General features: G+C 33.0%; 1 protein-coding gene across 1 annotated transcript in view; it reads right to left on the reverse strand.

Annotated features, from left to right (window-relative positions):
• Positions 1 to 15178, reverse strand: part of LanA (laminin subunit alpha) — a 178757-nt gene that overhangs the window by 16169 nt on the left and 147410 nt on the right. The window contains exons 33-38 of the mRNA XM_074186666.1: positions 12582 to 12792; positions 12174 to 12506; positions 6912 to 7225; positions 2782 to 3020; positions 2641 to 2724; positions 1016 to 1315 (exon numbers count right to left, since the gene is read on the reverse strand). Of these exons, the coding sequence (XP_074042767.1) occupies positions 1016 to 1315; positions 2641 to 2724; positions 2782 to 3020; positions 6912 to 7225; positions 12174 to 12506; positions 12582 to 12792 (1481 nt within the window). The remainder of the gene's footprint in view (positions 1 to 1015; positions 1316 to 2640; positions 2725 to 2781; positions 3021 to 6911; positions 7226 to 12173; positions 12507 to 12581; positions 12793 to 15178) is intronic.

A 15178-nucleotide genomic window follows, 5' to 3' on the forward strand; every position in this document is an offset into this window, starting at 1 on the left:
ATACAGATAGGTCATAATAATGGTTTCAACGCAGATACCATCCAGAAGGTAGTCAGGAAACAAAGCCGGAAATTCACTTACAGATTAATATACCCTCAGGTCAAACAATCAGAAATCAAGAAATGGGTAACTCTAACATATTTTGGAAAAAGAACAGAGATAATTGCGGGTTTCTTCAGAAAAAACAATGTAGAAGTGGCATTCAAACCACATGTCAGGTTATCTCATTTCCTTTTCAATGTCAAAGATAAGGTGGACAAGTTGGAAAAATCTGGAGTTCATATGCTCAAGTGTCCGGAGTGTAATAGTGTTTATGTGGGACAATGTGGCCGAAATTTCCAAAAACGGTATGCTGAACATGAAAGGTCCTCCAGACTAGAAAAAAATGATTCGACGTTTTCAAACAATTTCTTGGCATGCAACCACAATCTAAACGATACGGAAATTCTGTACTATACAAGAAAGGATTGCAAACTCAATTATTTAGAATCCTTGGAAATTCACAAGCATAAACATTGCCGGTGCAACCTGTTAAATGATCAAATCGATTTAATTTACTCTCCGGTTTTTAATTTGGCACATCCGTATTGTGAACTGTAAATTCAGGTACTTAATCAAGTCAAGTACCTCTATTTCTGTTAGTACCTACAGGGGTGGTATTTAGTGATGAATGTAATGAATCATTGTTAGTTCATTGTATAAGTTTGAAATAAAAGTTACAAATAAAAGTGGTGAAAAACATAGAAATTTTCATTTCTCTTTTCATTATGATTTCCTATCACGTAGTTACGGCTACACATCAATTTATTAATTAATTAAATTGGATTTTTGCAATCTGAAAATTCAGTTACATTGTATGGCATTGAAGTCATGAAGATTTTTGATCAAGATCTTTTTAAATATTAATTTTGATTTCTTGCACACTATTTCCTTCCAGTTTCATACATTTGGTGGCAATATCCCACAAGTAGTGACAAAGAATACAAATGTTTTCATTTCGTAGGTAGGTACTTACCAAATCTATAACCAACAATATGAACACTTTCTTGGATAGGGTTCAAAGGTAAAGCACATCCATCTGTAACTGGTGGTTCAATTGTTATTGGAACTGTACCAACCGGCCCTCTTGGAATTTTGACAGTTGCAGGTTGCGTAACAATTTCAGTAACTGGTTCGTTCTCTACTTCTGGTTTTTCTGTTACTTTGGGTGTTTTCTCTGCCGGTCTTTCTTTCTCCTTAGGTATATCTTCATGAGGAGGAGGGGATGGAGTACGTACCGCAAAGTCATTTCCACCATCTCCTCTAATAGTAGCGTCTGGAACAATTATTTTGAATAATCTTGAAAAAGGATCAATAAGTTCACATAAAAGTGATATAAAGCTTAATAAAAAATCATGCGCATTAGCACAACATTCTTTAGAAACAGGACCTAAACCAAATTACTCTAATATCAAAGTTTAATATACAGAAAAAAATATTTCTAAACGCCTTTTTCTTGAAATGGTTGAAATTAATAAGTCTTCTGTTTGTATGAATAAGAAAACTGACATTGATAATCTCAGCAATATATACAGTAACTTTACTGGAACTACATCAAAAACATGATAATAATGAAAATTGTATCAATCAATAACTCTTTCTTAAAGTCAAAGATTAAAGTCATACCCATTGAAAAAGACATTTATGTGAAGGTATGACATTTGTCAAAACCAAAAAATCTTATGCATGTTCAACCTTCTACGTCAGTTTATATGTTCAATTTATTTTTTTTAACTCATTTTTACTGTAAGTATGAATTGTAATGTTTTTCGATGGCAAAAAAACCAACAACTCAATAAATTATAGGCCCTGAAGAAGCTTCCCATTAGAAGCGAAAGCTTGGCAAAGTAGAACAGAGATTTGATTTTTGATTTTTTGATTATCCACCATCAGGCACCTGTGCAACGTCTTCGACTTGGATGATTCGTCGCGAATTATTTCCCACTATGAAAAGCAGAAATTAATTTCGTTTGGTCGATCCAACCAACAGATAGACCGGTTTCGGGGTGATTGCCCCATCATCAGTACCGGGCATGCTCTCCTCAGACCAAGCAGCTATTTTTATCAAGTACTTTTCTGGTTTTTCACATTTTGTCTTCAATCGAGGACCGCCTGCCCGGTACTGACGATGCCCAATAGGCTGAAACAGCTGTACAGCTGTACAGCTGTCTACCGGTGGCTCTCAAATTGAAATCAATATGGGAATGATCGGAAAGTACTTATCTATTTATATTTTGATTTTTATGGAATTATTTTCCAGCAGCTTGACTGCATTAACCTTTCTCGATTATATATATATATATATATATATATATATATATATACACATACATATGTGTGTGAGTAGTATTCAAAAGTATTTTCAATCCTGTTATTTCAACTCTACTTTCTCACTCACCTATAAAAACGAAATATTTATTATATATACTATTATATATTACTTGAACTATACCTACTATAGTAAGTACCTTAAAATTATATTCTATTCCTATTGAGTTTCAAGTGGAAATGTAGTATTGAAATGCAAGTTATATGATGGCGATTAGTGTATGATGCCAAGACTTCATAATTACTACTCTAATTATCAATACTCGTACTTACATTGTTTATTTGGATCTTCCGTAAATTCTTCAGGTGACTCAGTAGTAAAAGTAGGTATGCGTTCTAATGGTTTCAATTCTGGCACTGAAAAAATCCAAGTTATTGTACAAAATACTGACATCAGAAAAGTTTTCAACTCACAAGGATGATCAAAGTCCAAGGATGTGTCATCAAAAATGCATTTGTCTAATATTTCTGAATATCTGTCAGTAGTGTTTGCAAAATTCTTCACTTTTCCGTTCACAGTCAAGTCAGCTATACAACCATATAAAGGTACCACAGATGCTATCCTTTTAGGTTTTGGGATCAGTCTTTGAGGCAAACCACCCACATATAAATTTGCTTGCAGGGCGTGAATGAAGGGAGGTTCGTCGTCAGTACTGTGGTTGATGAAAGTAATGATCAGATTAAAATATGAAATTAACTTTAATTATTTTCATTTATTCATTTACTCATTTATTTATTCACGGCAATGCCTATTTTTCACAAAATAATTAGCAAGTTCACACATCTGTATTTAACAGTAATCTAAGCTTAGTTTAAGGAAAAAATATATGAAATAAAATTAAAAAAAAAAAAAAAAAAAAAAAGTTAACAAATTACAATCTTTTCACAATCTGTTTAAATGTTTCCAAAGAAGAATTAAAATATTCTAAATCTACATTGTATGTATTTGCAAGTCTCAAAATTCTACCTACATATTCATTCCGACCATAGTTGGTGCGACAAAAGGGTACTTTGAAGATATCCAAATTTCTTGTTCTTCTTGGATTCACATTTAAAGTTATAAGTTCGACAATTCCGGGAAATTGATGCTACCATTGATTATTTTATGAATAAGTGTAAGATCTAATTCTAATGTTCTATGAGCCAGAGTATTCAAGTTAAGAATGTCCAATATAATGTTATAGTCATATTCACCAATATGATATCCCAGTTTATATGTAGAGTACCTTTAAAACTCATTTTGAATACTTTCAAGCATATCAATATCCACATGATATCAAGGGCACCAAATTGTGGAATTGTATTCGATTAATGATCTGGCAATTGAACAATATATGATTTTTATTGAAGTGAGAGATGATTCATTTGCAGATCTAAGACTGAAATCCTAACATTTATAGAGCGTTAGAAGTAATATTTGCAATATGGGGTTTAAATGACATTTTTGGGTAGAGAGTGATTCCTAAATCTCTGATTGTGTTTGTTGTTTTCAGTTCTGATTGATTGATTTTATGTGGCCGGTTAATGGGATTTTTGTTTCGGAAAAAAGTACATTTTTGACATTTGTCTATATTTAATTGCAGTAGATTTATATCACATCAGCGAACAAAGTTAGATAAATCCTACTGTAATGATTCTGTATCAGTTGAGTCATGAATAACTTTAAACATCTTCAGGTCATCAGCAAACAAAAGAAATTCACTATAAAAAATAACATCTTTCAAGTCATTTACAAATAGGTTGAAAAGCAGTGGCCCTAAATGAGAACCCTGTGGTACACCCGATGAAACTGTGATTGAGGAAGATACTGAATTACCATATTTTACAAATTGTACTCTGTAGGCTACCAAATTTTTAATCCATTTCAGAATGTTTTCTTCAATACCCAAAGCGTTTAGTTTATGCAACAACAAATTATGGTTTATTCGGTCAAATGTCTTTGAAATTTCTATGTAAATAGAATCCACCTGGTGTCTATTTTCGAAGGCATTTATTATACAGTGTTGAGATAAATTTGCAGATTTGATTAATTGATCTAGATTATGTTAGCTTTTTTGTAATTAGGTTGTCTAACAATTTGGGTAATTCTGATTGATTACAGACTGCTCGATAATTTTTTTATATCATTATGTGATCAACTTTTATAAATAGGTTTCAAAAATCCGTTTTTACAATAATCTGGAAAGATGGACGATTTCAAGGAAATATTGAATATCATGTGAATTGGTTTTGACATTTGCTTTTTTCAACTCGAAAACTGTTTGATATTTCAGGTGAGCTGCCATTATAACTAGATAATCAGAATGAGTTTTCACAGTAAACATATTTTTGATATGACTGAAATCAATAATCCAAACAAATTACTTGATAGCAAAACACATACCCCAATGAAATATACTTTTTGTTCTGATAAAATACTGAAGATTCATGAAATTAACATTTTTTTTCAGAATTGAATCTGTAACAAAGACTCATATAGGAATAGAGGAGTTGAGATGATTTTGGCTTGAACTTCACTCATTTTGAAGAATTAACCCTGTTTTTGGGAAAGAAAGTTTTTGGCTTTCTACTACTCCATCTGATACAAAAAAAATGGATGAGAGAATCTTCCAAAGAAAGGAAGGAAGTAATCAATTTGAAAATAAGTAACGGTATACATGGATGTGTAGATCATGCAAAGAAGTAACTTTCAGACACAAACTGAAAGAAAGTCCTCCTGAAACAGCTACTTTCATATTAACATTGAATTACACGAAAGAAAAAAATTCTTTCGAAACAAATACTTCTATATAAACACTGAATTATACAGAAGATACTTTTCTCTATTCAGTTTGTATATCAAACATTTGTTGGGGAATAAGAATCAGATATCATTCACATGAGTTCTACTTTGAATGAATGGTAATAAATTGTACTCACATAGAACACTGTCACCCTAACTGGTATACACCGGTGTTTCGCCTTAAGACACTTGCCCTAAGGCTCTTCAGTACCAAATTGGATAACATTATAGAAAATACACACACTTCATTTATGAATTACGATTTTGAATGTCACGGAATAAGCTACACATCCATGTATACCGTTACTTATTTTCAAATTGATTACTTCCTTCCTTTCTTTGGAAGATTCTCTCATCCATTTTTTTTGTATCAGATGGAGTAGTAGAAAGCCAAAAACTTTCTTTCCCAAAAATTAATCACTCCTAAAAATATAACCCTTTCAATTCAAATAACCCTGTTTATTCTGTTATGATCAAATTACATAATTGTGTCTAACTTTGGTATATGGTTCTACTAAATTAAACATCAGGAAAATACAGTTTGATTAAATAAATCAATAAAAATTAGAGACAAATATTATGCAATGGAAAAAAAAACTCCGTCTCTGGAGAATATTTACCACTATAATTTTTATAATGAATCTGTTAAGGAAATAGTTGAATTTGTGATAAACATAGAGTCAACATAGAGGAACATCAACTCAATTATAAATCTAATAGTAAAGAAAAAACCAAAAATTAGTCCTATTAATTTGAGTGGTAAACAGATAGAAGAAAGACACTACTGAAATTTGTGACAGTTTCAATAATCTTGATGTTCTTAAGCTTTTATACCACAGTTTAATTCAGTCAGTAATATCCTATGGTCTTATGGTGAGGCTTATCAGTTAAAGCTGATGAAGTTTTTGCAGGCCATTATTAATTCGTTACAGTTTATTAACAAGGCATAGTTTGTATATAAAAAATATTTCAATTATTCCTTGAAATGAGCAAATCCATGAACATTTCACCAGAAATAGCTCTCAACTTCATCAACCTTATAGTAGACTGACAATATCTAAGAATCACCGCAGCAATGGGGTTGAGTTATAATAATAAGCTTAGTGAGGACATTAAATCCTCGAATATCAATGTCTTTAAAAGGCGACTCAAGATGTTTCTATTGCAAAAAGCATACTACTCTGTGGATGAGTTTCTATTTGAATCCTGATTTGATTGTAGCTTATTAACTTTTTTTATGTATGTTTTATGTTTTATATTGACTTTTCTATGTTTGTTTGGCCTGTTGAATCAGCCAGTATTTTATGATGATGTTATGTTTTTTTGTCTAATGTAATTGTGAAGGAAAACTGATTCAATAAATGTATAGAGATGCAACTCTTTCGTGGAATATCCAGATCGATGTAATTCGAAAAATGTTAGCACCCATCTGAAATCTGCATTTTCCAGAAACTCTATATTTCACAAAGTAATAATTGCTTATAATGAATTACCAAATGATATTATAAACAATTTTGCAATACAGAAAAACTTGAATTGGCAATGAAGAATTATCATATTTGTTCTGTCTTATTATTATTCACATCAATTCTGAAATAGATCCTTTTGAAGAATGAATGCTTTCCTCCTTCATTTTGAAGGAAGAAATGAATCAATATATGAATGTATTGAAAGAAGTTATCAAGATTTTATGTACTTAGTTAAAACAAAACGGCCCATTTCCGCCTATTTCGGCCAAAAATATATAATATACTGTACTTACACTCTGAAACCATCATCATCCGTATCCATTCTCAAATTATTTTTATTGTGGATTACAGAAACGACATGCCATTTGCTATCATTGAATCTATCTGAGGATATCAGTTCAATTTTTTGATCCACAAGCACAAGGTGACCATCTTTCAATGACAATGATATACTATTCTCTTGTTGTTGGTCAGTAATATAAAATAGAAGACCATTTTGTTCACTCGTCCTAAATTTGAGACTAATGTTGAATTCATTGGTTAGTGACATCCTATCCCAGCCAACATAATGATGACCATCTTTTCCAAATGAAACCATGGATGCTACCTGTAAGATCAAGGTGAACTGATGAATTGGATGAAACTGGTTGATGCTTGATGAAAATCCATTTTAACGCCAACCGACATGATTTACTGTAAAATTTTCATTGTAAGGGTTTTATAGAACCCGCGACAGGTGTTTCGCTATACAATAACTTCCCTTACAGTGAAAAACTTACAGTAGATAGTATCAGGTGTATAATACAGCATAAAGACCCAAACCAATATCTAGTATATACTAGTGAAACGCAGTTATGTTAATGATGATGTTATGATGATTGTTTCAAATCATTACAAATTGAGATTGTCTCTGTATATATGATGCAATTCCAAGAACGTATAAATTATCAGGGCGTTTAATAAACATGCGGCAAAAATTAAGGGACTATTCTTTGGAGTATTGTAAGGATATTTTGTCCTTTAATGATTTTTTATACAATGCTTTGTATCGAAGATACTGGACGAAAAATTATTTCGACAATAACAATTTTGGTAATTTTGATTTTATTAACGTAGCCAAAATAAAAGTATAGCGTACTACACTGGACCTACCAAGTAATAAAAAATCTAACAATTCCGTTGGTCTTGTTAGTGAAGTCCTCTATCATGAGTGGCTATAGTAACGCAGAGATGACTGACATAATTTCATTTATGGACTTGCTGATCGCAATTCATTGGAAGATAGGCGGTTATAAAGAGAACGATTTCCTAAATGTAATTTGCCTGATAGAAAAACTTTCCAATCCGAACCTTTATCCAAATTTCATTCAATTCTTTCTGATGTATTTAATAGAAGCGTTCCTCTTAAACTAATCAAGAAAAAAGCTAAAAAACCATGGTTGACAAAGGGTATCAAAATTTTGGCAAAAAATCTACGATCCCTACATATGATTAGAAAATTTCTTTACTTTTTATAACAAGTATGGGCCTATTTATAGAAAAACCTTGAAAACGGCTAAAAAAGTATACTATAGGAACAGGGTAGAAAATGCAAGTCACAGGCAAAAAGAGAGCTGGAAAATTGTCAATGACTTGGGATGTAGAAACAACTCTGCTCCTGTGAAAACAACGATATCAATGAATATTATTGCTCAGTTGCAGAAACTGTTTCTAAACAGATTATTTCCTCAAATGATTCACTGATTTATTTAAATCACATCTCTGTTTCTGAATCATTCTTTTTCACGCCTACGGATACCGTAGGGACGAAACAATTTTTTAATGAAATTAAAAATAAGAATGCATCTGGGTGGGATGACTTATCTATAAAATATTTTCACATCTCCCCGACTCAGCCATTATGGTACTAGTTGAATCAGTAAATGTTTCAGTTGCAACAGGAGCTTTTCCATCATGTTTAAAAAAAGCAATAGTAGGTAATTCCAATACATAAGGGGAATGATACTGATAATCCCGCAAATTTCAGACCAATTTCAATGTTACCCAAACTTTCAAAAATAATAGAGAAACTCGTGAAAAAAAAATAATGGCCTTTCTGAATAAGCATAACACTATTATTTCTACACAATTAGGATTTTAAAGTTCTGACAGAGGCTTTCGACTGTGTTAACCACAAAATTCTGTTGCAAAAATTAGAGAAATATGGGTTTAGAGATGTAGTAATCCAATGGTTTGAGCCTTATTTATCCGGACGGACTCAAAGCGTATATCTTCAAGGCAACTTATCACACAAATTAGAAAGTAAATGGGGGTACCTCAAGGATCAGTTCTGGGACCCACCCTTTTCTTAGTCTATATAAATGATCTAGCGTCAATTAATATTTCCGGAGAGTTCTCTCAATTTGCAGATGTAACCACAATTCTCTGGCATGATAAAAATGGCACACAATTGCATCAAATGATTGAGAATGATTTAAGTAAAGTTGAAGATTGGTGTGATGCTAATAGGTTGTCTTTCAATATACCAAAAACTAATATCCTTCCTTTCAAATGTAATCTTCAAGAACTTCATATAGATCAGGTGATCAGTTATATGCCGGAAACAAAATTTCTGGGTTTATATATAGATGATAAATTGAAATTCGAAGGTCACATTGAAATACTCAAAAGAAACGTTTGTTTGAAGGTGATTGACAATGTTTCGTGATGAATTTCACTAGTTCGGACTTCCATTGTCTACTATATAAAATGATTTGAAATCCCTGAAACAAGTAAAAAAGGAATAATTAGAAAAGAATAGCTGAAGATAATAATTATATTAAGCAAACAATAAACTTGAAATGAAATGATAGTGAAATAACCTACAAGTAAAATATAATAATTGAATAAATAAAAATTAAAGGAATGAAAAAAGAAAATAATAAAATAGTGTAGAGATTCCAAGTCACGCTAGTTCACGACGTTTCGATTGTTGGTTTCTACAATCGTCTTCGGGTGATGACTGGACTGATTCCTCCGAGAGATGACTTATTTATAGGTCGTTGAAATACTTTCACTTTCTCTGCTTTCCATTTTCCGCTTCACTGATTCCGTGAGAGATGACCGTTTTGGCGGGAGTTGGCCATTTTTTGTTTGATGATGGGTTTCCATATGTTTCGTATTTCTACGCTGGCCTGGCTGAATACGTTGTTGGACAACATGTATGCGGCTTCCTTAAATTTTCTCCTGAACCAATGTTCCTCTCTGTGCAAGATCTCAGCTTGGGACCACTCGATGTTGTGTTGATGGGTCCAAACATGGTCTGCTATTCCTGATTTGCTGGTTTCTCCTCGCTGTGTGTGCTTCTTGTGCTCCGCATTGCCAAGCACAAGAAGCACACACAGCGAGGAGAAACCAGCAAATCAGGAATAGCAGACCATGTTTGGACCCATCAACACAACATCGAGTGGTCCCAAGCTGAGATCTTGCACAGAGAGGAACATTGGTTCAGGAGAAAATTTAAGGAAGCCGCATACATGTTGTCCAACAACGTATTCAGCCAGGCCAGCGTAGAAATACGAAACATATGGAAACCCATCATCAAACAAAAAATGGCCAACTCCCGCCAAAACGGTCATCTCTCACGGAATCAGTGAAGCGGAAAATGGAAAGCAGAGAAAGTGAAAGTATTTCAACGACCTATAAATAAGTCATCTCTCGGAGGAATCAGTCCAGTCATCACCCGAAGACGATTGTAGATACCAACAATCGAAACGTCGTGAACTAGCGTGACTTGGAATCTCTACACTATTTTATTATTTTCTTTTTTCATTCCTTTAATTTTTATTTATTCAATTATTATATTTTACTTGTAGGTTATTTCACTATCATTTCATTTCAGGTTTATTGTTTGCTTAATATAATTATTATCTTCAGCTATTCTTTTTTAATTATTCCTTTTTTACTTGTTTCAGGGATTTCAAATCATTTTATATAGTAGACAATGGAAGTCCGAACTAGTGAAATTCACTCAAAAGAAAATTGGCATCAGGATGTTTCGCAGTAAGAACCATTTCATGGGAACTAGGTGTAGATATGGCAAAAAGTGTGTATTATGCTTCAATCGATTCACACCTGAGATATGGAATCTGTTTTTGGGGATCACGTAGTCAATATTTTTTAAATATGACTTTTTTCTTGCAAAAACGAGCAGTAAGATATATGTGCAAAACTAAATTCTGTGATTCTTGCAAGCCACTCTTTATAAAACATAAAATTTTAACACTACCTCGTATTTTTAAGGATTTTTCAAGGATTAGTTCTGAGATCCACCCTTTTCTTAGTCTATATAAATGATCTAGCGTCAATTAATATTTCCGGCGAGTTCACTCAATTTGCAGATGTAACCACAATACTTTGGCATGATAAAAATGGCACACAATTGCATCAAATGATAGAGAATGATATAAGTAAAGTTAAAGATTGGTGTGATGCTAATAGGTTGTCTTTCAATATACCAAAAACTAACATCCTTACTTTCAAATGTAATCTTCAAGAACTTCATATAGATCAGGTGATCAGTTATATGCCGGAAACAAAATTTCTGGGTTTATATATAGTTGATAAATTGAAATTCGAAAATCACATTGAAATACTCAGAAGAAAATTGCCATCAGGATGTTTCGCAGTAAGAACCATTTCATGGGAACTTGGTGTAGATATGGCAAAAAGTGTGTATTATGCTTCAATCGATTCACGCCTGAGATATGGAATCTGTTTTTGGGGATCATGTAGTTAATATTTTTTCAATATGACTTTTGTCTTGCAAAAACGAGCAGTAAGGTATATGTGCAAAACTAAATTCTAGTATTCTTGCAAGCCACTCTTTATAAAGGAATTTTCACAAAAACCATGTCTGGGCTGAACCTTTGGTTACAAGAAATGCAATGTGTTTTATGCACGATAGTGCACCAGCATATTTAAGCATATTGGCTCGAGAGATTTTAACAGTAACATACGGAGATCGCTGCATTGGTCTAGGTAGACCTCACTTATGGCCTGCTCGATCACCGGATCCCCTGGATTATTTCCTATGGGATCACCTAAAGTTATTAGTTAATGGAAGATGTGAAAGATTTGAGAAGGCAATTAGAAGCGATCCTGGTGTCTTTGAAAGAGTTCGGAAGTCGATGAGGAGAATATTGGATTCTTGCATCCAACCGAGCGAGGGGTAGTAATTTTCAACAGTTCTTGTAGATTAAGAAATATTAAATGTAATTTTTGGTAATAAAGTATTACTGTCGAAATTCTTTTTCGCTCCGTATCTTCGAAACGAAGCGCGCTATCAAAAATCATCAATAGTCCAAGGAATAGTCCCTTAAATTTTGCCGCATGTTTAATGAACATTGAGCTAGTCGATTTAATTATGTTAATGAAAATGATAATAATCTTAAATAATCCGAAGAAATGAAGATATGAATAAAATTTAAATAGTGTTTAAATAAATAATTTTTGTTGTATGTGATAGTTTTCAATAATAGATGCTTGGGGAACAGTCCTATCACTGTGATTCTTACCTTATCAGGGCAACCAGGAGTGACATCGAAAGCCTTTATGTTGTTTCTTAAATCAACAGGTTCGCCCATTATGGTAACATTATTGATACACCCATCGAATCTCACTTCAGTAACATCCTTATAATTATGTTTATTAGGGTAACCGCCAAATGATATTGTATCGATGAATTCAAGAGAAGTTCCAGTAATTGGAACTGTTCTATCAATGACATCCTCATTGTCCACCAGTAGTTTTCCTCTGGGTCCGTCTCTTGATGCAGTGATTTTGTGCCACATTCCATCATTGTAATTGCCAGTAGTAACCCATTTCTTCGTGGTGTCTCCCAAATTATACTGGAATATATATTTGTGGAGGAAAATTTATTTAACAATAACTGTGATGCGTTTCAACTACACCTGCTGACTTACCTGATAGACGACTTTTCCATCACGCAATTCTAGAGAAGTGGATGTTTTGCCTTTACCAGCCAAAAATAGAAGGCCAGTGGGTGCAAATGTTTTGAAATTCATTTGAATTGTGGACTTAGACCTAAACTGGAGTGATCTAGCATCTAATATAGCATATCCGTTTCCACCGAATCTATATCCGGTACTAGGAGCTAAATTCACCAACTTATCTCTGAAATGAGCATAAATTTGAATACTCAAATATAAATTAGAAAGCTTATTTATGTAATGAAATAAGGTTGTTTTCCATTAACCGGCTGTTATCCCCTAACGACTGATAATCGTTCTAGCTGAAAATTTACAGTGTTCAATCTTCGAACGTACGATTTCAACTCGAATATACATAACTATATGATAAAATGCTTTCAGTGGAAGAGCTTCATGGAGCAAGAGCCAAATCGAGCCCTCTATGAAAACCCTTCATCACTTGGAAGAATGGATTGCAGCTTGAGAAATGGTTCTGATGCAGATTCTGTGGAACATGTTCTTCCTTACGAATCAGTAGACAGTTGTCATAAGAATCTTGCGAAGAAAATTGGATTAGATAATTTAGGAAACACTTGCTACACGAAAAATTTCAAGAACAAGGTTTTAACGATGAACGAGAACGAGAATGTTTTGTACTTATTCACCAAACTCAAACAACTGTTCATGCAGCTGCAGTTTCGTCAGAACCACCAACTAATTGATTTCCTAGAGTCTTTGAAGTCCACTACATACTCATTAGGACAACAAGAGGATTGTTCCGAATTCTTAGGATTCTTGTTGAATATTCTTCGTGAGCAGTAAAATAGTAGAATCAATAATCTTGACCGCTCTGGATTGAATAATTCCGTACAGTCTATTACGTCTTGAGTTTGTAGATCTTTTGCTGCTAGCAAAAACCTAAGTGATTTTCTGGAACTTCAACTGGCGTTTCTTCATATGACTGTTAACCAGTCTGTGCAAAGCTTATTGTTAAATCATCTGAAAATAGAACTTTTAACGGGTGATGATCAACTTTATTGCCAAACATGCGCCAAACTAACTGACTATTGTAAGATAACAAATATAGCTGAGGCACCAGTCAATCTAATAATAACACTGATGATCTTCAAACATGACTCAACCTCTGACGAAAGAACCAGACTCTTACAAATGTTCAAAATAGATGATTACTTCAATCTGGCAGACACTAGTATACTCTTCATGCAGTCATTGGTTAGACAAGTAAACAACAACAGGCATCTAGATGCCTATGAGAGCATAGAAATAAGTAAACATAATAATATTATGAATAACGATGGTAGACAAATACCTAATAGCTTGTTGAAATAATATTTCAGTTATCAGATTTACCTGACTAGTAGATATAAGGCAACATGTAAAATTAATTTAAGACAATTGAGACACAGGTACCTAGCAGATGTATCTATGGTATAAATAAGGCCAATGTTTTATGTGGATTTATTTTAATCTTCTGATTCATTCGGCTGTTACTTGATGAAGGTCCATAGTAATTTCAAAAACTACACCTCAACGATTTGATCTCCACAAACTTTATTTGAAAAATATATCACAACATGTTTCGCAAGACATTAGCTTTTTCAAGTGATTTGTCCATCAAATCGTTGAGGTGTAGTTTTTGAAATTAGTTTAATCTTTCTTTTGAAGATGGCCATTTGGTGATTGAAACACGTGTCGAAGTGTTAAAAATAACGGTTTTGTGTTGGGATAAACCTCCAGTTGTATAAACTAATGAAACATAAATCAATTTGAGGTATTTTAATGATACAACATTTTCTATTGTTCTTATTGTTTCAATATGTTCATTTTCATCCAAAATGAGACCCAAAATTTTGCACTTGGAGAGTATTTAATATTTTTATAATGGATCTTTATGAAGATCTTTCAACTCAACTGGTTTAGACCTTTTGGATATAAACATGTATGACACTGATTACTATTCCCTGATTACTAATTTACAAAACGTGATTTTCAGACCCATGTATTTTGCTGATAAACAGTTACTTACAATATATGATAGATGTGATATTTATTATTTCTATATTGACAAAAAACACTTAACATTTCTATGCAACAATATGAATAACACCCGCTGGTAAAAAGTCGGAAAAAATCCAGAAAGAGGTAACATGTTACATTAATTTTAACAAACACCTATTCATCTATGAAAATATTCACAAAATCTAATTTGCTCCATGTTAATATATACACACACAATATACATACAGTGTTTTTCTTTAATGTATTCATAATGAATTCATACGGCATTAGGGGTAATGCCTTCAATTGGATTGAGTCCTTTACTAAAAACAGAAGACAGTTTGTCTCATTTACCGATCACCAGCGTATATTCAAATCTGGAACTCAAACTCTGGAAATTGGGGTCCCTCAAGGTTCTGTTTTGGCACCTTTATTATTTATATTATATTGTAATGATATGAATACTGCAGTCGCTGAGTACACATGCATTATGTATGCGGATGATACGTCATTATTAGTGTCTGATAAATGCGACATTTCTTTGAAGGAGGAGTGTAACCGGTCACTAAATA

Source organism: Leptinotarsa decemlineata, unplaced genomic scaffold (genome assembly GCF_025532065.1).
Source record: "Leptinotarsa decemlineata unplaced genomic scaffold, Ldec_3_MD MMD2_P_RNA_scaffold_4, whole genome shotgun sequence".
Lineage (NCBI taxonomy): Eukaryota > Metazoa > Arthropoda > Insecta > Coleoptera > Chrysomelidae > Leptinotarsa > Leptinotarsa decemlineata.